The following is a 26320-nucleotide window of genomic DNA, read 5'->3' on the forward strand; positions in this document are numbered from 1 at the left end:
ACTGTGATTGAATCATATATTGGCATAACATAGCAAACAGCATCCTATATTTGTAAAAAAAATAGCGTAAACAAATATGTTGACTTAATGAAATGATGAATGATTTAACACGACTACTGTTGGGTTTGGTTTGTGTGCTTCCTGAAAAATTGCACACTGCAGTCAGTGACACCCACAAGAGACAGTTACTCTGTAATTTTGAGACACACACTTGAACTCCAAACACACTAAGTGTTCCCAAAATATATATAAAAAAAAAAACAATAACCAGACACATTTTGCCTGATTACAAATCAGCAGACAGACTCTATGAAGGCTAGGTTATTTAGAGAAAAGTATCCCAAGACTGGAAACAACAAAAAATATTAAAAAGTGAGATTTGTTGGACAGATCATCCTCAGGTTTGTCCGTAAGAACTTGATGACAACCTCGATCTGGAGGTTTTTTCTTCTTCCAGAATTCTGACCTTGAGTGTAAGTTGGTCAAATGGCTAAACAGGTGCCACATCCAATCGGGCCTTTGTCACGGTGTGGCTGCTCCGACACCAGCGGGCCGCTCCGGTTTCAGCAGCGAATGTGCGGTGTGAGGTTTCCCCAGTGGACAGAGAGGCAGGACAGAACAGGTGAATAGACAGATCTGGTTTGTGTTGTTTTAATATGAGAGCAGAGCCGCAGCGGTCAGCTGTCAGGGTGTATATATTCCACAGTGACTGGATGTTGTGAGGAGGGAAAAAGGGGATGATGCTGTGGAGCTTTTCAAACAGGGAAACGTTTTCAAGAACACAAGGACATTTTCCTAGAATAAAGGGACTTTACCTGGATTTTGATGAATAAAACCTAATGACGGTTTTCTTTCCTAAGCCTCCAAAAATAGTCTCCTCTCAAGAAGATGAATTTCTTTCCTCCTTTTGAGCATCCACTCAAACATCACGGTAATAAAAGAGTAAATTACAAAAAGAAACACAACCAATCTGCCAGGCTGCCACTGCAGTCTGAGAACAGCAGAGCTGCTTTCACACATGCACTGCAACCCTGAACTTTTGAAGACATCACCCCGAGGAGCTGTATGTGTGAGGCCAAAAGTCCAAATCAGTTGGACCGGACATTAAACAAACTTTATCCTGCCAGCTCCCTGGTACAAGGTCCGTGTAATGTCCGATTGAGCCAGTGTGTGAATAGAGCCGGTCATTGTCCGGTGAATTCACGGCGAGCGAGTGGGCGTGTTGATGACGTTTCCATCCTGCCTCCCGCGCGCTCTAACCAGACGCCACCCTGTGCCATTTCCAGTAGGTGACAACGCGTCTGACACACACAGTCTCCTGTTGTGCGAAAGGGGAAACTCTGGACGATGTCTGGACCTGATTCTCCGGACAATGTCCAGATTCATATGAGAAAAGAGCTTAAGACTCTTCATAGCAGAGGAAGTATGAAATCTGGGTCAGAGACATGGGGGATGAGCTGAGAGCAGAGAGAGTCAGTGACATGCTGAGTCACCGGTCAGCTGGTGTCGGCCTGCTTCAGCCTCCAGGCTGTCAGCAGATGAAATGACAGGCTGCGGGCGGCCGGACGAAATGACAAGACCGATGATGATACAGACGAGGGCGAGGGTCAAAAACACAGACGAACATCCCACTTTCACAGCCTGCGCTCGGCTGCATGTCTTCATAGCTCTGCTGTCATGTGAACAGTCTGCAATCTTTGTAATTGTTCTGTTGAAGTTTGAACTTTCCTATTCCAGTCATAGGGTCAGCAGACACTTTGGAAACACAAGTGAATACATTTGAAACTACATGTTGGTCAAAGCGAAAATGAGATAGTTCCTGAGCCAGTTCCTGATTGACACGTACTCACCAAAGAGTGTCTGTAGCAATAAGAGAGGGACTGTAATTAAGCAGAAAACGCCTGTCAGATGAGCTCAGAAATGTGCTCTTTCATCACAAGCGTTGTTTTAATCAGATTTCTCTGATATTTTATTTCCTTATTTTGCGTTCTTACACAGTATTTCCTATTTCTGCCCTGCATTCACTTTGTTTGAACAACATATTCCTGTTAGGTGATGACGTTCGGTAAGAATCATTCAGGTGATCCTAAAGAATATTACAGAAGTCTAAATCTTTTTTTTTTTTTTTGGATCAAACAAGCATCTGTCTTCTTTAAGTTCACTCATGAGCCTGAAAGCCAACGTGACGAAGATGGATTTGAACTTCTACACTGGTGTTTTGTCCTGACTCTATCAGCATCCTATGGAAGGAATCATTTCACTTGTGCAGCACTAAATACTTTCTCTGCATGACTCATCCTGAAACTGACATTGTTACATAAGATAATACAGATAATGGGCTTCATTCAATTCTGTCTTACAAAAGAAAAGCTTGTTGTTCGATGATGATGTCCCTATTTATAAAAGAAATTGCAACTATTTGTTTGATAAAGTTCAACTCGTGACATGTTTCACATTTTCCTCAGCACTCACATGATGAGAGCTAACATCCTTTCGCAGATTTTGGAATCAAACGTGTGCTTTTGCTTACCTACGACCTGGATGATCTCAGCCAGCAGCACTCCGTCTGTGACGTCCGTTTGCAGGTCCTTGATCAGACGCTTGTGTCCTGACTTGGCAAGGTAATGGTTGGCCCAGTCGGTGTAGATCTGCGGTCAGACAGAAACACAACCGCAGCACTCAGTTAGGATCCAACAAAAAAAAACAAAAAAATAAAATCCAGTCCAAGATAGGGGCAACCCCGGCAGGTCGTCCACATGTTCCAAACTCCATAAACACTTGAAAACTACAAAAGCTATAAATGGTTGAAGCAAATTTACGACTCTAATAAAATAACAACATGGTTGAATGGGAGCAGAGTAGCCCTCTTTCTTTTGTTGGGGCTCCGATCTGGCATATATCCGCGTGGTATTCAAATTGGGGCCATTGTGTTCAGCCGGGGCATTCATCTCTGAGCGCACGGCGGCTGTTTTCAATGGGCCATGCTGACATCACTCTCTGGGGACAGAAAAGACCCTTCACTGCCTGGGGGGAGGAGAGGAGGGGGGCAGAGCAAGCATCTGAATAATCTGAATAGCTTCCTTCATAATTAGTTGCCAAACTCTCTCTTTTACTCTCCCTCTCTTTCTCTCATCAAGAGAAGTGCGTTTCCATTTCTGAGGACATTAAAAAAAAAAAAGGCTCACAAAGGTTCAAGAGAAGTTGCACGGAACTTTATTCCTAAATGAAGAAGGAGTTATTTTCTGAGAAGCGGATACCTCGTGAATGTGTCTTGATTTGCAGCTTTGTTAGACTTGTGTATCAACTGCAGAGACTCTGTTTGACAAGTGCAACTTCAGAACAGCTTTCCCTCCCACAGGGACACAAAACATGTGCGGCAGCTTGGCTAAATAAAAACACCTCTCCCTCTGTGTCTCACTCTCGTTTTCACAGCTCAGACGCTGCTTCTGTATGCCAGTCTGGTGAAAAGATGACAGTCTGGTGAGAAGCGATCAGAACGTTTGACTAAGGTTACTGTCAGCTGCTTTCAGCTGTTATCTGATTTCCTCAGTGTCATGTGAACAAGAAATGTGATTTCAGAAATGGGGTAAAAGATCAGATTAACCTGATTTCCCTTCAAGATTTCTCCTGGAGGAAACAGATTTTTCAGTGTTTACATTTTTAAAATACACATGCATGAAGAGAAAGTACGGCGGAGGCAGCGATGCAGCGGGGTAAAACAAATACTCAGTACTCATTAAACTACAATGTACAGCTAAAACTAACTAAAGCTTTATGCAAAACTCATACATTTCAAAAGATGCATAAACTACATGTGAACACTGATTTTACTGGTTACTACAACACTCCAGGTCCGTGTGTTGTTAGATTTCTGGCATAACCTGCTTTCTCATGTGCATGTAAACTTTCTCAATACCCGAGTGGAAACTATAATATTAGCCTTTCTCTCACCGCTGTGAAATTCAAGTGCGTGTATTAGTGATGAATGAGCGCACAGCATTGTTGAGGTCCAGCCTTAGCTCAAAAAGTGACACACAACATGCGGGGCGAGCCGTGGGACACAGTTGTGACCCTTGTTTCTTTGTGTTTGCACTGTAAACAGACCTCGAGCTTTTCTGCCACGCTACCCATCGGATGAATCACTGCTCTCATGATGGCTCACAACAGGTGTGAGCACTTCAAAGACACGCACATGCACATACGTATAAGTCATCTTCGCGCACAAGCTCACATGCAGAAGGTTTATGAGAGCGCACGACCACACATTAGACACAAAGAGCCTCGGAGCGATGCTTAAATCGCACAGGCTGCGTACCCAAACACAAATGCACAGTTATAAAATGAGTCTTGAGTGACACACAGAGCTAAATAAAGCCTTCAAGCAGCAGGATTAGGTTCTGTGCCTTCAATTCACACTCTCAGCTGCTCATGGAGAAAAGGAAGTGCAACGTTCAGGAGCTTTTGTGTGTGTGTTTGTGCGTGGAGGCTTTCTTTGAAGTAGTTTCGGGCAGGTAAATTGAGGGGTTGGAGCGTAATTAAAAACGAGGTGAAATGGGTAGCTGTCAGTCACAGAGCTGGAAACCACTGCAGGGGTCAAACAGCCTGAGGGCAAGTGGGGGGGGGGACAGAGGAAAGACGAGGGGAAGTGGGCAAGTCACAACTGGTAACTTTAAAAACTGAACTTTTCAAAACAGGCTTTGTGTGTCTGATGTCTTCCTCTCTCAGTCAAACTGTCAGGTCCAAATGTTCAACATGACATCTCAGGTACTGTAAGTTTTATTTTAAACTCTGAAAATGAATTAAGTGCTTTGCAATGCTTTTCAAGACCTGCACTTACCCTAAGAGTAAGGTCTACTGTGAAAGGCATCACTTGCAGCACAGAACTATCACCTCCTCCGCAGGTCTGCTGAGCTTTTTTAACATGTTTTAGCTTATTGTTTTGTTTTCAATAAACAAGCTCTGATAAACTAACTGTACTGCACACTATCACACAGATGTCCAGCAACAAACAGCAGAGAGGCTGTTGGTGAGAGATTTTTTTCTCTGGAGTTGGTGGAGCCCAAAACAGAGATGGAAGGAGAGTAAATACTGGACTACTGTCGTAAGTTGAAGAGAAACAAGACTCCACGACAATACATGTGTCTGCAGGATGTGTAAATTGTGAAGTTTTAGCTAACAAGTAAGCAATAACAACCTTATAAGTCTGAATGTGGCAGAGCTGCGTGTCTGCTGTGGACTGCTTTTGCTCCCCTACTGGCCAAAAATATCAATTAACAAAGCTTTAACCACAACCTACTGTTACCAGTCTGATCAATACTACAATTCAAAAATAAAAAACCCCAAAATGAAATCTTATGTCATATTAAACAGTATTATACAAAAATTGATTGAGTTGAAGGTAGCACAATTAATGATGCCTGATATGTGTATGAAAAATGTAAACATAAAGGAATTAATTACTTTGAACCACAACAATAAATAAGTAGAACTGAGATCCGTCCACCACAGACCAAATGTTACAGCATCAGTTTGCTGCAAAGGTCATGTTAATAATTGAAACCTAAGAAAAAACATCAAGAACACATTAATCTGAATCACATGTGTTTAACCACAGATTTATTAAAGCGCCTGTGATCTGAAAACAGCTTGAAGGGCTGGACGAAAAAAAGAAGGACAAGTAGGGGATGATGAGAAACAGGCATCGAATCTGATCTGAGAGATAGATATTTTAATCAGCCGTATGGTTACTGAAGAGGAGTACTGACTCCATATTGACTCTCTATCTATCTATCCATCCATCCATCCATCCATACATCTATCAGGCTGGAATGAGGTGTTACTAACCTCAGCCCAGTCTCTACATCTGAGGAAACCACTCTGCACATTGAACAGAAAATTTAATCAAAACTGTCCAGGGTTTTTAAATGACTGCTGAATTGATATTGTCATTATCCCAGAAATTGAATTAACTGAACGGATAAGAGGGCGGCACACAGGCTAAGTGCTCGACGTTGTTACCACACAGGCCACTTCATGCAAAGCAGCAAGAAAGTAGGTTTAATTTCTGCCCATTTCTGTGCGTATCGAACCTCAGTGCTTTTGTTGCACCAAATTAAATGTGTCCGAAGAACAGAGAATCAAAACCTGTCAGGAGTCAAAACTCAGCAGTGATAACCGGTCAGATTCTTATTCCTCCTTTATTTAATCTGTGATCAGATATTTCCTGATCTAAAGCAGGCGGTATGGGTGCCTGTGTTAAGACAGCAGTAAGTACTGTTGTAACTGCCTACTCTAAACCCTAAACCCACATTATACGACCACACTGTGAGAGTCAGGGATCCATAACAGTCTGATGTGCGATGTACAGACAGGTTTTTCAAGAGGGAAAATCCCTCCATTCCCAAAAACTCCGACCCTCTCCTCGTGGGATTAGGGGTCTTTTTTAAGGAGCGGTAAACTGGTGCTGGAGTCTGGGACATTCCCGTCAGCAGAGAAAGCAACATGACACTGACTCATTCACAGTGTCTGGGCCTTATGGAAAATGTCATATGTGGCCTGTCGAGCCTATTGACTTCCTGTTCTGGGAATTTATCACCTTGAAGAAAAAGATCTGGGTCCAGGTCGCATCGTTTTTGGTTGACCCTTATCAACGCGGTCCGAAGGTATTTGGACTGATTCCATTTGCCTGTTCTTGTTTTCACTTATTTCGTGTAATTGTTAATTAGTTGTTTATTTTTGTTTTCATTTTGTGTGAACAGCAGGAAGACTAGCAAACATTTTAATGGGGATCCAAATGAATAAAGAATGTTCAGTAGCCCATCCCTGCAAACACTGTGCACACAGTCAGATAAGCCTGTGTAAACACCTTAACATTTAATCATACATAAGACCCTGTACACAACTGATCAAGCTGTCTCAATTCACAAGCACGCACTGCATGACAGCCTGGACCCATGTGCACAAAATAATGTCCAATTTAAACCTGGAAAAATTAAACCGAATCAGTTCTTCAAAGCTTGTGACAAGCAGAGATGAGTCACTCATTCAGACAGCTGCATCTTTTTTTTTTTTTTTTAAACTCTCACGTAAACACAAATCTGCTTCACATCCAGAATCCCTGCTGCCTCGGCCTGCTGAGTCACTAGGCCGGTGTGCGATGCCTACAGAAGGGCATGACGCACACAGGCCATCCCCACAGAGCTGGGTCAGCCTGGGCGGGGAGACGGCGAGGGCAGCCGGGGCATCACACTGGGACGGTGCCCTTGAGCTGAAGGGGGACTTTTTGAAGAGGGAAGAGTGAAAAGTGAGCTCTGTGTTTCGGGCCGGAAGGCTCAGCGGCAGATGCGCAGGAGTTGGTTTAGCAAATGTCACGACATATCATGACGGAGGCTGATTATACAGGAGGAGGAGCCAAGCAGATGTGCTTTTGTACTCCTAATGGCAGTGTGTGTTTGTGTGTTTGTGTGTCAGTCGCACTGTCACTCAGCTGGAGCAACCACTTCGTATTACTCTGCTCTTTCATCTCTGTTGTTGTTTGCACTGACACTGACGTGTGGAGTGAAAACCTGCCCACTAAGCAAACACTGAGCTGATGTTAACACACACACGTTCTTGCATCAAGGCTGTCGGGTGAAACATTTTTAACATTGTTAGTCTTTAGGTTAAAGTTGGTGGATGTTTTATTTTCCCTGTGGGTTTGGGAATCTGTTCACTTCGTAAATTTTTACCTTTTCCTCAAAATCCTTACTCGACAAATCTTCAGCCATCGCCAACAGCTTTCCACGTTAAAATAATCACATTCAGTCAAATACACAGCAAGACTCAGTTTGCATAAATCAAGCTCTTTGTAAGTGCGATGATTAAGACTTTCTTCTTGTCTTCTCATGTTCGCTTTTGTTCAAATTAATGACCACAACAGCTGTTCACAAAGTAGAAACAGGAAATCTGACCTTTCATCTGTTTTCAGATTGATGATGATGATGATGACGATGAATTTCTACCTGTTTCATAGCTGAACTGAGAGGTTTGTGAATTTTCTCAACCTGTTGAGGACCATTTAGACTTTCCACTGAAGTTCAGGCATGAAAAACTCACAATCCAGTAGCTGAGATTTTAACATTTTCACAGCATCAGAAACACCCAACAGCTCAGGTCTGTCCGTCGAGGCACAGTTCTCACATACATTCACGGCGCAGGACCTTTCCAAAAACACTTATGTTGATAACTTCAGGACTATTAGCCTTATTACTTTCACGGTTCAGTGAGCAACCTAAAACGTGCTGCACTTAACACGCCATTATGAACTAATCTGCCGACATGAGCAGGAACTATAAAGAGAACACAGCGGGACCAAAGTGCTATCTCTCACGAGAAGCTTTCATAGGGAGCCAGGCCTTAAACAGCTCTCGTTATAATTCAGGTAATGACACTGAACCCAGTGCTGAGTCCACAAAAGACTCCGATAAAACTGCTTTCTTCTACATTTTCAAAGGAAATCTACCCATGAACGTCAAGTGAGGGGGCCAGCTGAGAAGAAGGCCTCCTCCACTGACCATGTTTCAGACATACAGGGGTTTACTCATCAGCTCGGCTCGCTGTGTCTGTTACCTGCGTCTGTCAGGGAGCTTCTAAAATAATTCCTGGCTGCTCCTGGAGATCTGACTCTACCCCTGACATTTCTATTTCAGGCTGACCTTTCCTCTTAAGTCTATTTCTCTCATAACTACCAAGTCCCCACCGGTTAATATCTCTCGTGGATACAAACTTTATCTTCACTATGAACGTTTTCCTCCATGTATGTTCACCTCACGGCTCCTGTCAGGTTGCAAAATTCACAAATCACTGCCGAGTAAAATCCGTCTTAGTTCATCAACAGGTGGGCAGCCTCCTCTCTGGTTTCTTACCACTTTGTAGTTTTTGCAGGAGAAGCGGCTGTAGCTCCTGGCCGGCACCCTGAGGCTGCCATGCTCTGCCATGTGGGCGCGTCACCCTGATTAAGACAACCGACGGGACAAAGCGAAGAACTGGAGGTCCATAAAGGTCCAGAAATCCAGAGGACAAGCGAGCTCTATCGTGAAGGTGAGGAGGAGCTTTGATGACTGTCCTGTCCCGATCACATCTCTGTAACAGCTCTGTGTGTCAGTCTGGCTTCTCGTCTGTGTGAACAGGACATGCTTTACTCCTCTTTACATGCACTCCTCTTTTATCTCTCTCTCCCTCCCTCCTTCAGACTGCTTCACAGTGAAGCCTTAGACATTCTGACACTTTTTAACCCCCCCACCCCCCCTGTCTCTCTCTCTCTCTCTCTCTCTCTCTCTCTCTCTCTCTCTGGGTGTCACTCACTCTGAGTCAGACAGCCCTGACTCAGTTCCTTCTTCTGCTACTGGTACAGAGATGAACCAGCAACACAAACGCCAGAAATGGATCCTTTTATTTTTGGGCACTTAAATCTCAAACTATGTGGCTTTGTAATAAAAGTTTGAGATTTTTATTCTATTTTAACTGTAATTAAGCACATTTTTCAAGCACTATCAGAGTCAGGTAACACAGCCAACCTGTGATATTATTCTCTCGTGCTGCATTGGCTCTGCATAACACGTGGTCATTCATGCAACTGGTGGGAAAAAAAGTTTTCTCGCACCACAGCTTCGATGTGACGGATGTCTGTCCTCTATGGGACGGAGGTCCTGCCACTGACTGACAGAAGACTTTAGTATCTTCTTCCTGCGACGCACCTGGTGCTGTACATTACAGCAGGCGCCCACACACACACACTGACAAACATAAAACACAAGTTCACACAGGAGGCCTCAGATCTCCTTCACGGGGGTCGTACTGCTTTTTTGAACCGAGCCATCTTCTCATGTCATCAGGTGATTTAACTTTAACCTGCACAATCAGCACTATGCTGCTCCACATTCATACTCGGACGTAAATTCACACCTTAGCAGCTGCCCACACTTCACCGGCAGACCTCAGAGCAGCTCCACTGAAGAAATTCAACACGTCGGTGGCATTTTGCTCGGGGACAGACCGATTTATGTCTCGCTACTAAAGCATCGAAAATATGAACCATTCACAGCTCTACATACAGCACAAGGACAGGTGTGAAAATGAAAAGGGAGGCAATCAGAGGAGCATTTGAATGTAAGGTTTGTCAAAAAGAAGCATGAAGATGAAACATTAGGAACAAAGAAGTTTGGCAGGCAGAGTAAAAGAGGGCTATTTCTGACAAGGCCTGAAATAATATAACTGGGATCATCTTTTATGAAGGCTAACCTTTCTCACACAAACCACCGAGTAAACTAGCTGTAGATTCAAAGGGTTTAAAAAGTGGAATTGGCTAACAAGATTAGCCAATTCTTCATGCACTGACTCTCCACTGTGTCATAACATCTCATGGTCATCTCGTGAGCTTGTTAAAGGATTTCTGGACACCTAATCCTATAAATTCTCCTCTTTTCTCAACCATCTCACCACGATTGTTGCAGTTCCCTAAGGTGAAGGTTTACCTATTTCACAACTGCACATATTCTTGTTGGCGACCCCTCTTGCTGCCCAGCCATGCTGAGTCTCATCGATACGGACTCCATGCTGCTGCAGGCTGAGGGTGACATGTGGCAACACACCCCCTCTGACCCAGTCTGGGCCAGCTAGCAGATGGCTAGTGGGAGAATGATGAATGAACTGATGGATACACTCACACAATAATCCAACAGAAGGATGCAAGGGTGGGAGGGTGGGGGGGGGGGGGCGACGGAGTGGTACATAGGTGTGATGGGTGAAAAAAGCCAAAAAGTGTGTTGAATTTCTCCGTCACACCAAACACGTAGTCAACCAAGAAACCAGGAACCAGGAACGCTGGGACCCCTGTCGGCTTAAATAAGCCAACACTCAGTCGGAGGGAATCATCGCGCGCACAGCTCCCAGTGAACGCTGGCAGACACAGACAGATGGCTTCTACGAAATCAGCGTCCCTGGTTTGTATGATAGGACAACAGAGGATTGCAGTCTGCTCTGCCAGCTGCTGTGCTGCTGTGCTGCTTGATGCAGGACACAATGAGTCCAGGCCTGATATTCTCCCAACACTGATATTCTCAGGGCTTGACCACAGACTGGATCGGAGCATCCCGGTGGCTCAGTCGGCTGAAATGCATGGACGTCTCTCCTCTAATCTGTCCAACTCCCAATGTCCCAATCTGACATTTTTTCCAGTTGTTCTTGTTGAACCACTCACTGTCACAACACTACAGTCAATCATATTACCAGAAACTAATGTTTAATATCAGCTACTGAGCAGTGACCAAGTTTAATTCACGAAACAAGTCCCACAAGCAGGTGGAGATTAAAGAAAACACAAGCAGAACCTGTGACAGTGTCTGATATCGAGGGAGGGACAGTGACCCAGAGACAAGAAACATAAACTGAGACAGACAGAAAGACAGGAGGTGCTTGAAAGACAAGAAGAGCGAGAGTGTGAGAAATTAATTCTTCATATAGCAACCATATGGAGGCGCCAGCAAACATTTGCCTTCCCGCTACCTTCTCCTTTCCATCACAACTGCAGCTGGAGTTACCCCCTCTTCTTGTCTGCCCCCAGCAGGATGCACCATGGATGGTTTTTGGTCTGTGGGGCCCCTGGCAGCTACCACCCCCCCACTGTACACACACAAACCTCTCAAGTGGCTTTAGCCCGCAGAAAGCTGAAACAGGCCCGTTCTAAATGAGCCCGCATGTCTCTGTTTGCTCTCTGCTTGGCACATGAAAGACATGTGGCTTTGTGAGGCATAGAGGCCATACCAAGCACATGGTAGACAAAACGACTTGGCCAGGACGCTGCAGTTTAGAGTATGGGAAATAGAGCCATCCATCAGAAAGCCAAGAGACTGAGTGCACACGTGTGGTCATCTGCACATGTGATACATAAACTAACTTGATCCTCAAATTGCCAGAACTGAACATTCACACCCAGTGGTGGTAGTTTTCACAGCGCTTGTTTACACCATTTAACCCTGGCTATCTGAAAAAGCCCAAATACTGAGAGAGGTGAATCCACACTATGAGAATATTGAATTATGAATACTTGACTTCTAAATCCCCTAAATTGGTGCTGTGGTTGCTGCACAGTTGAAATGGCACAGCGATATCTGCCGTGCCACATCTGACCCAGACAAATCCTGAGACTTGCAGCCTGATGCACATGAGGGCACATCAGCACAGCAAGTGTTATTAAAAAGGTCTTAGCTTGTTGGTTGTACTGTATGAGTGAACGAGCCATAGGCAGTGATAGAGCGGATTTATCTGCAGAGACAATTCCAGGGCAGCTCCTCACTCTCCAGGTGTAGAACAGCAGCAGTGACGGCCCACACTCTATAATGTAACCTCAAGACAGAGAGGGCTTTACCCTTAAGTTCTGCAAAACTCCACTATATCAATACTTTTTGGCTAGGCTAGCATGCTCCAACAGATGACTTTCTCAGCCCCTAAAGATAATATAATCTTTCATTTGCTCCTAAAAATGCAGGGGTCTTCTGTCCAGGAATCAAATCCACCTCCTGAATTCTGCTGTAATTTCCACAGTCCACAGTCTGAGTTTGGCCAGAGACCTTTGATGCTTGCATCTCCTCCATATGGCCAAAGTTTTGAGTGCTCTAAGGTACATGCACCTGTGACACGCTGGGTTTGATTCAAACTCAAGACCTTGTTTGCATGTTATCTTTGAACAGTTCACTACAGAAAAACTATCAGAAAATGTAGTTAATCTTTTTTTTTTTTATATTTCTCAACTGCACAAAAACAACTCGAATGTTGTCTGAAGAAATCTGATTCTAACTCACTGGACTAGATTTCAAAGGAAGAAGAAGAATTGAAAAAAACAACAGAGCAGTTAAACGCACGCTGTGGCTATTACGCACACGAGTGAGCCCCACAAAGACACACTGAGTACCACGATGCACCACATGACAACTATATGTCTTAATTAAAACCAATTACGGTTCCAGGCATTCTTCTTCTGCCCTGTGTATACTGGTACGTCTCGGACCAGGATTAAACACACAAATCATGCATTTTGATTTATGCTGCTTAGGTCAGATGTTGACATAAGGACCACGACAATCAAATAATCAATAGACCTGTATTAGAACAGAGAGGATTATGGACATCGACTACACTTCATAATAAAAAAGAAGGTCATTTTAATTTCTGGAAGTGTGTGCACACATTCAAGTGTGCATGCCTGTAAGCTCTCTCTCTCTCTCTCTCTCTCACACACACACACACACACACGCTGACCCTGTGGCCCACCGGCCTCCCGTCAGTCATGCTGTGTGGAGGTTAGCGGTGTGTAATTAAACTAGCCTCCTTATCAGCTCATCTCTAGACTCTGGTAATAACCTCCTCTGCTTCCATCTCCCCTTCCTCTGTGGGCTCATAGCAGATACTGATAAGAACCACAGCTGAAAGAAAGAAAGAGACACAGAAAGAGACAAGGAGAAAAGAAAGAGAGAGAGAGAGTGTGTCCCTTCCGTCTGTGTTATGTGTAAACTCAACATGGTGCTCATTATACAAAATGGCTTTTATTAAATCTATCGCTTCCTACTTTTATCATAAGCATCAGCTATAACAGACATTTTTTTTCTCATTTGTTTGCACCACATGACCTCTCTGCACCTGACGCTACAGTTTTTTTATCACAGTGTCCCAGATCCTGTTGAATATTTACCATCTTTGCAGCATTGTACCCCTATCACACCAAACAGTGGGCAACAAAAGCAGAACCACAGACTGTCCTTCTCCTATAAATGCTTGAAAGGAGAATCCAGACGCGCACACACGAATGTGCTGCAAAACTCTGGTTGAAGTCCTTGCTGAGCCTATTTTGATTTTTCACGCAGACATCAAAGTAAAGCGAGTATCAGGTGAGGGCAAAACCGGGATGCACGCCTTCAGCACTTTCCTCTGATATGAAAACGACCGCCACTAATCCGTTGCGTGCTTGCAATCCAACACCACGGTTACTGTAAGGCTTTGGGCTGATGAGACAAGCATTTTCACTGATACATAAACATACAGTGGGGGAAAAAAAAAAATCTAAGAGAGACATGTCCCGAAGCTGCAGCGTCAGCAAAGAAAGGCAGAATAAAGAGGGGAACACTGTATAGATAAAAGGATTGTCAACAACAGAAAAAAAAAGCCCACAGGGATGTGATTTTATATTTTATAAGTGTGGAAATAAACTGAAAAGCAATAAATTTCTTTAACTGCCCCCTGGTGTTTGACCTCTGTGATGACCTGGAAGTGTTCAGCCTACCAGTTTCATGGTGAAATTTTTCTGCTCCCAGCGGCACAGCATCAAGCTCATGTTGCTTCTTGCAGCTTCCTCTCTCAGAAACACCTGCCTCACATGGAGGAGGACTGCTGTTTGGCCAGCCGGGCCCAAATTAAAGCCATCAGAACCAGGTCTAGACCAAACCTGGACCAAACAGAGCTGCAACAAAATACAAAAAAATCCACAAAGAATTCAAGAAGGTGGCTGCAGGGTTGAGAAAAAGCTCCTGAATGAGTGCACCATGTAGATCCTGAGGAAACAGTAGAGCTGCTGCTTGCTTGAGCCCCAGCAGGTCTCTGTATGCCTGAGGGGGGGGGGGGGGCTCAGTGCCTCCAGCTTCTCTCCACCCACTCTGGGACACGGAGGAGGGAAAAATAAACTCAGGAGGCGAAAGGCAAGAGGAGCTCCACGGCCTCTGCTGCCGCTCTGAGAGGCAGCCAAACCAAACGCGCTGGGGGGAGTAGGAGGAGCGGATCCCCCCCTTCCCCTCCTCCTTTGCCCACGGCAACACACTATGCTATTGCTCTTCAATGGACCATTGGTCATATGGGGAGGAGAAAGAAAGAGAAAAGGACAGACCTCTTAACCTCCCACCACCCCTCCCCCAACAGTTGACCCCTTCCATGACAAAAGTGAGGTAAAAGGACAGAAAAAGGGACGATCAGTCCGCCCTTGATAACAGCAGAGAGACTAAACAGTGGGAAGTGCAGAGCTCAGAGGCCAAACCACGCAGAACTCAACGCTAACCGTCTCTTTGCTATTTATTATTTCTTCAACCAACTCCTCTGCTGTCTGTTAAAAAAAGCCGAGTTTTATTTTCCCCCGACCAGAGACTGACGGTCCGGGCTCTGATCAGCCGTCACCCACATCACATTGCAGCAGCTGCATGCGTATATTTATGTGTGTGTGTGTGTACAGTGGGTTCATAACCTAAGCATTTATGTATGTGCGAGTGTGTGTGTGTGTGTAAGAGAGTCCATTGCACAGGATGTCCTCCGTTTGAGAGCGTTCCAACCCCCTGTGCACACACACACCCCACCGCCGACCACAAATTACAAGCCGAATTTGAATTTTGGGAAAGGCCCAAGATTTACAGAAAGTTCCCACAGTAGGGGGGTGCCTGATCACTTCCAGCAGGCTCAACAGAAATGCTTTAAGCTTCATGAAACAACAATAACACTGTAGACATGAGGACAGTATAAAGTAATGACCTGTGAGAAATAAATGTCTGGTTTGCTTCTCTACGGCCAAATACCAAGACAGCAGAGATGCAACTTGAAGCTGGTTCATGACGGCTTTGACATTCACCGTCTGGAGGGAAAATCTGTATTTTAATCGCATAGTGCTGATCGAAGTGTTCAGTCATCACTGAACTTTCTAAACAATATCCTGGGAGCGGCAGGCTGATGAAGGCATTGCTCTATTTACAGGCCACAGGTAATAACGCAAGTAAAAGCAGCTGAACTTTGTGAAGGTCAGCGAAGATAATGTTAAACACGCTGATGGTCACAATCTCAGTTTAGCTAGCATGCAAACATTTTCAAATCAGCACTGCAGAGCCGAGGATGATGGGAATGCCAATACTTTGGCAGCTTTTTGATCATAAAGCAAAGTTCTGGACAAATTTGGAAAAATTGACCCGATGAATGTCTGTAACAAGTTTCATGACAGTCCCTCGGATCGTTGTCAAGACATTTCACTCCACCACAAAAATACAAAACTCATCATGGCTCAAGCTGAACCATGGATTTCTGTACCAAACTCCATGCAGCGGATGAGACATTTCACTGAATGAGTGAAAACTTTAACCGACTGGTGGTGTTAGATGAAAAGTCATGGGATCACCACAGTTAGAGGGATCGATGACCGTGATGGTCTGGACCAAAGCGGTGGACTGACTGACCAGCAGACATTACCACAGCTAGCCACAGCGCTAGCTGTGTGGGTTTTGCTGGTTGTCATTACAAAGCTGGAAATCAAACTTTACTTTTTAAAAAAGCACCGAATACTGCACATGCACTACTGCCTCCGTACTGTATTTCATCAGTGCCTAAGCTAACACACCACAATACAAAACCCATCTACTCAGCCTACCACACCACTGAAACATCAGTTCCCCATTGCTCCTAACCAGCATTGATTTAATGACATTCTGGCTCCACAAGAAGAGAATATGTCAGCATTTAGTGCTTGTGTTTAACAGTTTTAGCACAGGCCTTCAACAAGCTCATTAAGTGCAGCCGCAGTGAATGGGCTGAGTGTGGTTCCTTTCACAGCCCCAGATAAACCTCAGTGTGTCCGGGACAATAGGGGGATAACCCCGCCATGGAGGGATCTTTGTTTTTGGGGGGGCCCCCACCTCTGAGTTCCTGAGGTTATGGAGGAAGACTGGGTGGATGGTGGGGATCGGGATGGCCCTGCTGCCTGGCTTCCATTCTGGGTGAAGGTGAGGGGGGGGCTTAAGGGACATATGGACTCGCTGGGGGTAAAGAGATGCACAAAAGCAATTGGACAGCAGTCCACAGTAAACAGTGGGTAATGGGAAACTGACGACTTTATCTGCCTTTTTACTGACTCCTCTTTTATACCATACATTTACTTTCACATAACATGGTATTAAATAACATTAGAGTCAAATATCCCGCGTTTATTGACTCATGTCATGAAAGTTAAATTACTTGATTTAAACCTGAGATGGTTAAATTTCAGGATGGTCAAAGAACAAGATGACAGAGCGTTTAGTGTTTGGTCTGTAATTAAAAATGTCCTCAACTAACCAGGAAACACAAGCGCAAATATATTATTTACTAAAGCAAAGTGAGGCAGCTTCGACAGTGTCATCTGGGCAGATGCACTCGGCGTAATGTTCGACTCAGCTTCCAGTTTGTCCTGCAAAGAGCAAAGAAAATGTCGTTAAACTTATCTGGTATCCAATTATAAAACTGATTAGAACGCTTTGAATCCAACGATGCCATCTGGGCCTGGTTATCAGAGCTACCAGCTGAGACTACCTTGCCAATGAAACTACACCTAAACACACAGCGGTGAGCCCTCTCACAGTCTGGAACATGTTGTCCTTTCTTCAGATACAGTAAAGACAGAGCATGTCAGGGCTGCAGGTGAAAGCTTTGTTTCATAATAAAACAAAAGAAATCCAAAACCTTTGAAATCAACTTGATTGACGTTTTAGTTAGTACAGTTTCTGTATCGGTTTTTCTCTGTTTGAGTTGCATTAAAGAATCTTCTTGAACTACAAAGAAGCAAGAAATCCATCAAATGAAGTTCACCCTTAAAGTCTAAAACTAAAACTCCAGTTGAAAGGGCTTCCACAGGTAGTTAGTTATTTTTTTTCTTTAGTCATTGTCTTGATGAGGTTTGTTTTGTGTGTGTGGTGTGTGTGTGTGTGTGTGTCCCTGAGAAGCTTCTTGAATGGCAGATTTACAGCCTCATTTTAGGATTCAACTCTTATCGGGGAAGCTTAGAGAAGGCCTGTGTCAACTGAGCGAGCGCAGACATGCAGAACAAGAAAAACATACACACATATACACATAAATGCACAGACACAGACACACACACTCATTGTGATTCTATCCAGGTTGAAATCAGAGGAATAAAACAGCTTGGGAAACTCCCTGAAGCTGCAGAAGCACAGAGTTGAATGGAGAGATGTGAAAATTCACTCTGCTGTTTTTTTTTTTTTTTTCACCACCAGACTGCACTGACAGAAAGCCAAGGAATATTTCATGGCCGTATTCATGCCTGTTTACCCTGAACAGTCACATCAAACTGGGAGCACAGCTGAGAATCAACCAGACCTCTGCAGCTGGAGGCGCAGTTTGAACCATTAAATATATGGTACTATATTTTATATATCTGCTGTACATCTAGGAGACAGAAGCCCTATAGTGTGTACTTTGTTACTACTGCATTGGAAAAACTGTGCGCTCAGCTACAGAATATTTAGAACAACAGTTTGGGTATGAACTGTAATGTTCACCTTTGCTTTCCCCTCTTGAATAATTGGGTTAGATGAAGCATTAAAACCCAGGCTGTATTCACAACCTGCTCGATCGCCTGAGGGAATCTGGTTGTTTACACGAATGTTACCATGACATCAGATCTGAGCGATGAAGATCGCGACTAAACTGTTACGACTGATGGGAAGGCTCTCTGGGAAGGCTGGATAACTGCATGAGTAACTTAAACACCTGTATAAAGAGGTGTTCCTAATAAAGCAAATATATGTCTAGAAATATTGTTATTTTATGGTGTATAAAACTTCTTAGCCCTGCACAAATGATCTATTTACTGTACCAGATTAAACTTTCTAATCCTGATTTTGCTCTCCATCAAAACTGTGAGGACCAGCGGACGTCATCAGCTCTCCGCTGGCTCCACAGAGGTCATGAAGTTACCCAACCTGCCTCTGGGCCCTCGGTGACCCTGGGCATGGGCCTCTGGGGAGGGTGACTTCAGCCTCGCTGACCTCTACCTCCTGGCCTTTCCTCCTTTTTTTCCACACCGCCTCCTGTTTCCAGACAGAGATGGAACTGATTGTGTTAGTCTAACCGCCTCTGCAGCGCCGATTCCCCAGGGGGCGCCGCTCACGGTGACCTGTTTGTCTGCACCAACGGACTCCCTGTGACAACAAACGCAAGGAAAGCAGAGAAGGAGAGAAACCAAGGGGAGGAGGGCACCTTGGGGTGAGATCAATGGAGGGAAGTTGAGGCAGATGCCCAGCCTTAATTAATATGGTTATGTCCTCAGCCATGACCTCACACAGGAAGGCGAGGGGACAACTGCACAGGAAGTGGAATCTGATCGAGACGCATTAGGCAGAGATGAGGTCACTACACATGGAGCCACCTGCTATATGATCATGCATTACCTTAAAAACCTGGGCTTTTCACAGCGTTAAAGCAAAGATTAGCTAATTCTGTTTCAAAAAAATCTTCTAAATAACTCGAGTACCACAGTGACTTAGGGCTAAGAATTGTTCTGTGGCTTTATATTATTTGTTTTTAATTTGATCTCATACAACAGAACAGGTTCAGAACATCCGAACAGGTTTTTTGGAACGAATAAGAGGTAAAAAAAAAATATGAATTGACATTTTTTTAAATTAAATTAAATAAAAAATCGAATCTACCCAGTAAAAAAAATCTTCCTTAACAGTTGACAGAGAGAAAGTGTCCCAGTCCAATTCAAGAGATGCTAAAACAAACAAATCACACTAATATTATTCATATATATGAAATCATGAAGTTAAGAGCCAAATTAAATCCATGATTAAAAGATAACAAAAACCAGAACTTTCTGAAGCAAATCTGTCCACAGATATCTATATATGTATTTTTAAAAAGGTCTAAAAACGCTGCACCGGCCTGCGTCTGCTTAGGTAGCTACTAGAGAAGATCCCGCCTCTTCATCGTCAGATAAAAGCCACAGACTTCAGGCCTGATGCTATCTCACCATGTGACCGCAGTCTGCCTGTGAGCGAAGCCTCGGCTGGTATCGCAGCCGCTGGGCCATCGCAGCTCAGCCCGATGAATCTGCGGGACGACCGTCTCTCTGTTCTCTGAGAGAGGACACAGAGGTGTGTTGTCACTCTTATCAACAGCAACGTGGGCTTCCTCCTGCCCGATGCTGATAGCAGCACATGTGTGGCTGCTATTGGGTGAAAATGTGTTATCTCCAAATGCGTCAGCTTTTCAGGAACAAAGGAAAACAGCCTTGATTTCGGCTTTACAAAAACTCACTCTCTGACACTTTCTGACGGCTTTCCGATTTGGAAATGAGGCTCTCACATGACAACAGAGATAAATATGAGCGCAGACTGATAAAGCACATGAGCTGAATCCATGAGGATCATTCATAGGCCTAACAAGACGTGAGCTTTTATCCTGTGCTCATTGTCTGAACACTTGCAGTCTGTTAAAACGTTTCTTCTTCCATTGCAGAATGAACCCTCCAACAATGAATCACTAAAACATCCATTAAATCTGGCCTTAACTTGCAGCACCTCCTGAGAAGACATATGTCTCTGTGTGGCCCTTTGTCATGGTAATTTAAAAAAGAAGCAATATAGTCACGCAGTCCCCCCCCACCCCCCTAAAATCTGTCCTACTCTGGGCGGGCAGGAGGGCATTAGCAATCCAATGCAGCACGATGGTGCTTTGCCTTTCACTCTCACCTGCTGGGCTGGGCCGTCCACAGTCTCAGGCTGAATGTAAAGGCCATAAAAAAGTCATTATTGCCTCTGACAGGATGCTGTGGAGGAGGGGAAAGGCTCAGGACACGAGAGAAATCTCTTTTAAGGGTCAACTGAGATGTGTTCACAAGGTTGTTGCTGACTGAAGATGTTGATATTCAGTATTTATGCATTATTTTTCAATTATTTTAACTAATATCATACTGAAAGCTATGTTTAGTGCTTCTCCACAATCACATGTTTGGCTTGGACGTCCTCCAAGATCGCAGTTTGACCATTATGGGACAGCACGAGGGCTGCAAACAAAAATTATTGTCATTATCAAGTAATCTCTTGATTATTTGTCAGAAAATGTCAAGAAATACCCACTAAATGTTCCCATGACCCGAGACGGCGTCTTTAAACTGCTTCTTTTGTTTGACTAACAGTGTAAAAATATATATATACAAAAAAAAAAAGCAGCAAATCCTCACATGGGAGAATCTGGGGCCAGTGAATGTTTAGCATTCAAAGGATTTATTGTTTATTAAGATTTTTGTAAACTGATCTTTGACCATTGGATTAATTATTTCAGAAAATACAAGTAGTAGTAGTGGAGTTCTTGTGAGGTTAGCAATGAGGGGAAACATGGACATTAGATTAAGAATTACACTTTATATGAATGAACAGCCAGGCTACCAGATACATGGCATTCCCAATTCTCCTGCCTGGTTTTTACCAAAACTTATGTATCAGTCTGAGTCTAATCTCTACCCTCCATCGCCATCGATCAATACTTTGTCATTAAGGGTCATTTAATTAGCTCTGAATCCATAATGATTTAATGAGCTCACACATATCACTGGGTACAAAGTTCTCGGTCAAACCAGTTCCCGGAATGAAATTACACCTAATTTAAATAATTCAAATTAGGGAAATCATAATCTTGGGCAATTACACTTCTTCGAGAACAGGAAAGCTGAATTAATGGAGCAGAACGTGGCTGATGCGTCTATCACACAGTGGCAATAAAACAGTGATGATTTAATATCCACACTAAGCTCTTCTAGCCTGGATGGGGGTCTGTCTAGATCTAAATTGTGGATTCTGGTTTATTTACAACAAGATCATCTTGGCAAATATAAGATGAGTCGGCGAATAACCCTCTTCACCGGTCCCGCCATATATTTGCGTGACTGGGATTCGGCTCTCAGGCCGAGATGAGCTTTCATAATGAGTGTAATAAAGCCAGTCTTTACACAGAGCCTGACTTAAGCCTTTATCTGGAAAGATACTTATTAAGATAGGAGCTCCTTATCACACCGGCACATGAACAAATCTCCCTCTGTGGCTGTGCGCTCATGTGTGAGTGAGCACGTGGCTCCGTGTGTGTGTCTGTATCTGTGTGAGTGTGTGTGTGTGTGTGTGTGAAAGGTCTACGCACACTGCACAAAGCACCAGAATTTATTTTTCAGGGTCTCGTGCTGTGAATGTGGCTTTGAGAGATTCTTGGTTTGAACCTATTCTCTTTCAAAGCTGTGGCTAAGAAATAATGAGCCGGCAACAACGAACACTTGGATTATAAAGAGGGAAAGAGAGGGGGAAAAAATCTAAGTTTGAGAGGAGAGAAGGATGGAGGAAGAAAACAGATGGAGAGAAAGACAGAGAAGGAGGCTGCTGGGGATAAAACTGAGGCTTTAAAGATGAACAGAGAAGCAAAGACGGTGGCCTTGAATGACTTGAAGACACACACACACACAAACACACACTCGCTTTCTCTCTCCTAGTGTTTGTGAATGGAATTGTGTGTAGGGCAAAAAACAGCCACTAGGGGGCAGCAGAGTATCTGTGCAAGGCTTTTCTCTGTGTAATGGTAAAAGGCTAAAGGTCAGAACAGCTCGTCAGTTCGTACGGTGTAACACACAAGAGGGAAAGACCACACACACACACACACGCACACACAGACACACACACACACACACACACACACACACACACACACACACACACACACACACACACACACACACACACACACACAAAGAGAGAGAGAGAGGTGGAGAGGGTGAGAGTAAACAGCTTCAAATACCATTCACACATTTCCAGACTATCACCTTCTCATCACAATCTGCAGATTGTGCCAGACTCAAACACACACACAGACACACACAGACTCACACAGATACACACACACACACAGATACACACACACACACACACACAGCTCAGTATACAGTACTGTCTTCTTCCCTGTCTGTAAACACCGTTTGGATGCTTCTCTCTGCCTCCTGCTGCTCCTGCTGCATTATGGATTAACTCTTTGTTACAGGTGTACACAACATGTTTGTGTGTTTAGTGCCAACTGGACCATCCAGCTGGAAGTCTGTGAGGAGCACGAGCCTCAGCTACACTCGGCCATGACTCTGTTAATCCCTCAGATAACTAGTAACATGTGCTGTTTGTAGTTATCCATGTTACCTGCAATGCATTTTGTGTTTAGATGTTTTGATGCCTTGTTTTACTTCTGCTTCAGCCAATGGTCTATTACATTTCCCACAGAAAACGTGCCTGGATCCAGTCACAGCTTATTTACAGTACACTGCACATTCTATGTTTATTTCCTTATTATTCCTCAGAAGTGTTGCTTTGGTTTTTTTTGGCCTAAACACTCTCACAAAAAAATAAATAAATAAAGCTCAAACAAAAATAAAGATCGACTGATAACAAGAGCAAGAGGGTGAAATTTCCTGGTTGAGAAATGACTCAATTCTCAGCCCACTCCTACAATGTGACTGTACGGGACTGTGGTCTATTTGCAGCAACTGTGGGAGCTGAAATCGGTCGCTCCACCCCTGCTGTGATGGATTTTCTCTCTGTATTGTTGTTGAAAGTTGGTGCAAAATAACAGGTCAAGGAGCAAATCCTCCCGGCTTGAAAACCTGATGCTTCATCGATGTGAAGTGATGGATTATCAGACAGAAACCATCAACAGGAGAAACACAGAAAAACACCAGAAACATAAAGCAGCCCCCCCCACGTCTCCAGAGATCCCTCGACTCATCTCACTCTGCCCCCAGAGCTGGCTGGGTTCACACTGAGCACCAATGGCGTCTGTGAGTGAAATCCAGCGAGGGTTGGACCCGCGCTGACAGTGATGCAGGGTGGGGGATTCAGACTCTGTGCCACAATTCTGCCTCTCAGCACTTCCTCCAGTTCTGTCAGTCCCTGGGGTGAAGCCCAGAAGACGCAGCACAAGAGTGAGGACGATAAAAATGAGCTATGAAAACAACTATCACTCCTGCCCTGTATTAAAGGGACATCTATCCCTGGTGTGTCAGTTCTATCTGTCCTCCTGTTACCACTTTCCTTCCAATCCCACAAAAGTTTTTTAGAAATGCACATAAAGTGACACTGACAGCGAAAAACGGCAGCTGTAAGTTGATCCGTTTGTCTAAATGATCATAAAGCACCGAACATACAACATGTGCAGACTGTGAGCACTGATGGATTTGAGTACATGACTATAACAGTCACATCACCGCTGCTGGTCAGGAAGGTCAACCCAGCTGAGGGTGAAGAAGGCTGCTTCATCAGCACCACAGGGATGGAGAGTGGGAGAGAAAGGAGGACAGAGAGGAGGGAGAGAAAGAGAGAGAAAGTCATGGAAAGTAGGTCAGCGAGAAAACGTGATTAGCCACTAAACAAACGACACCAGCAGCGGACTCGTGCCGTGTCCGACGCCCCTGGCCTCCCGTATCTCCTCCTCACGCGATCACCATCACACCGGATTCAAATTTGTCTCCTAAACAACAGCGTGCTGGACGCCTCAGTGGCTCTGAGTCACGCTTAAAGACAGATTGCCAAGCATGCACTTGCTGGCTCGCTAATACACACACACACAGACACCTCCTTTCCCTCACTGCCTTACATGGCGTTAGAATGATCCCTCTTTGCCGTTGCAGCCGTTTGCGTGGGGTTGCTAAGCGCAGCCAATATTTCACAAACACAGCAAAACAGCCACCCTGATATCCCGCTACGCTGCCATCCTGGACAGCAGAGACACAGCCTGCTCCGTCTCCTTCCAGGAACTCACTGAATTTGGCTCCGTGTTTCCGTCACGCTAAACTGAGCCAGGGAAACTATTGTGATACTGAAATTCTGTGTATTGATTCACAGAAACATCACGGTTCAATGAGGCACCGTGGCAGACACAGCTGCAGAGGCACAGACACAACATGAAATGATAAACTGACTCTTCATGCCAAGATTAAACGTCTTTATAATTTTATCCCAAACGTGCAGAACGCTTTTTCCTTTTTGATTTAACAGGAAACGTCTTTCAAAAAGCACAATGGGACAAAAGCTGAAGCCATTACTAATGATTTTTTTTTTTTAAATTGGAGGATACAAACTACAAATCAGTAAATCAAAATATTATTGTGATTCGTGTTTACCCATTATGTCCCCAGATACCTGTCTAGCTCAGTACAGGCCATTTAGGGACAGAGGAATCTGGAGGTGCTGATAGTCTCTTGTGGAGAGGTGTTCTAACTGAACTAGACCATATTATATCTCACTTTGGAACATGTTTCCCTCCTCTCATGGTTTGTTTCAGCAGGTAAAGAACCACTGGTGCTTAGATTCATTATAAAGTGGAACCTAAAGAACCTAAAACACTGATCCAAGTCTACTAAAGACAACAAAAATGAGAGTGGGTTTCTGTGAGTAGCACAGCAGAACAGTATACCTGAGTGTTTTCTGTAGCCTCTGACCCTGGAGCTTTGCTTCTCAGGGGTCCTGAGCCCACGTGCTGGCCCGGTGAAGGGATGTGGGTCTTGAGGGGCGCCGGAGGCAGAGCCAGAGCCGACGGCCTGCTGGGGGCCTGGGGGATGGGCAGGGCGCTGTGCACCGGTTTGGGTTTGGGGAGTCCTGACTTCATCTTTGAGGCCACCAGGATGGCTGGCATCTTCTCCCCAGCTGCCTGATGACCGTACGCTCCCCTCCCCGTCACGCTGACATGGAAAGACTCTTAACTCTCATATGATGCAGGTACTTCTGTGAGCGTGAAGGTGTTACCAGACTGAAGAAACACGCGTGTGCAGTTTGCACCTGATCTGCCACTTAACTGAAGTAATGTGTGTAATCTGTGGGTGTCCAGATGCTGGATCTCAGCAGGGGGGGGGGAGAGCTGAGCTCCCCAACATGCAGTCGAGGGGTTTAAAATCCCCAGATTCCCCCTGATCAGCTCTTTATGTCATGCAGAAAACACAAAATCCTCCTCAGTGTTCTGTTAAGAAAATGTGTCCATGTGGAAATGAGAAAATCCACTGTGCAAAGTCCAGATGAGAAAATCAAAAATCCCACCGCACAGTAAAGAGGAATCCCCAGTTGCCTGGCGGCAGAGCGAGTGTTCCCTTCAATATATTTCCAGCTCTGAGTGCGTGTCAGCGATTGGCTGAAGGTTCCCTATAGGAAGCAGAGCGGCTTCACTCCAGCAGAGCCCTGTTAATTACACCGTTGCTTCGGGATGACAGGAGGAAACAGCGAGCTCCGTCGACGAGAAGCACAGACCGAGGGATGGGGAGGAAAAAAAAAGAAAAGGCAGCAGCGACACAGCGACCGCTCGCTTCAGCGACTGCTCAGCCTGTGACTATACAGCCAGAAACACAGTGCACTCTGCTGCCTCTCTCCCTCTCCCTCTCTGGTAAGTCGTGGTTAGCAGCAGGTGTGGCTTAGATCAGGACTGACATATGTGGAGAAAAGCTCCACACATCCACTCAGCAGGCTCCGGCAGCCTGCCG

General features: G+C 44.7%; 1 protein-coding gene across 2 annotated transcripts in view; it reads right to left on the reverse strand.

Annotated features, from left to right (window-relative positions):
* nav2a (neuron navigator 2a) overlaps positions 1 to 25485 on the reverse strand; it is a 100234-nt gene extending 74749 nt beyond the window's left edge. The window contains exons 1-2 of one of the 2 annotated variants that reach the window (XM_041039407.1): positions 25267 to 25485; positions 2531 to 2648 (exon numbers count right to left, since the gene is read on the reverse strand). In XM_041039407.1, coding sequence (XP_040895341.1) covers positions 2531 to 2648; positions 25267 to 25485 — 337 coding nt within the window. Of the gene's footprint in view, positions 1 to 2530; positions 2649 to 8903; positions 9216 to 25266 lie in introns of those variants that run through there. The other variant, XM_041039349.1, reaches the window with a different exon arrangement.
* Between the last annotated feature and the right edge of the window lie 835 nt (positions 25486 to 26320).

The sequence above is a fragment of the Toxotes jaculatrix genome, chromosome 1 (assembly GCF_017976425.1).
Source record: "Toxotes jaculatrix isolate fToxJac2 chromosome 1, fToxJac2.pri, whole genome shotgun sequence".
NCBI classification, from domain to species: Eukaryota; Metazoa; Chordata; class Actinopteri; family Toxotidae; genus Toxotes; species Toxotes jaculatrix.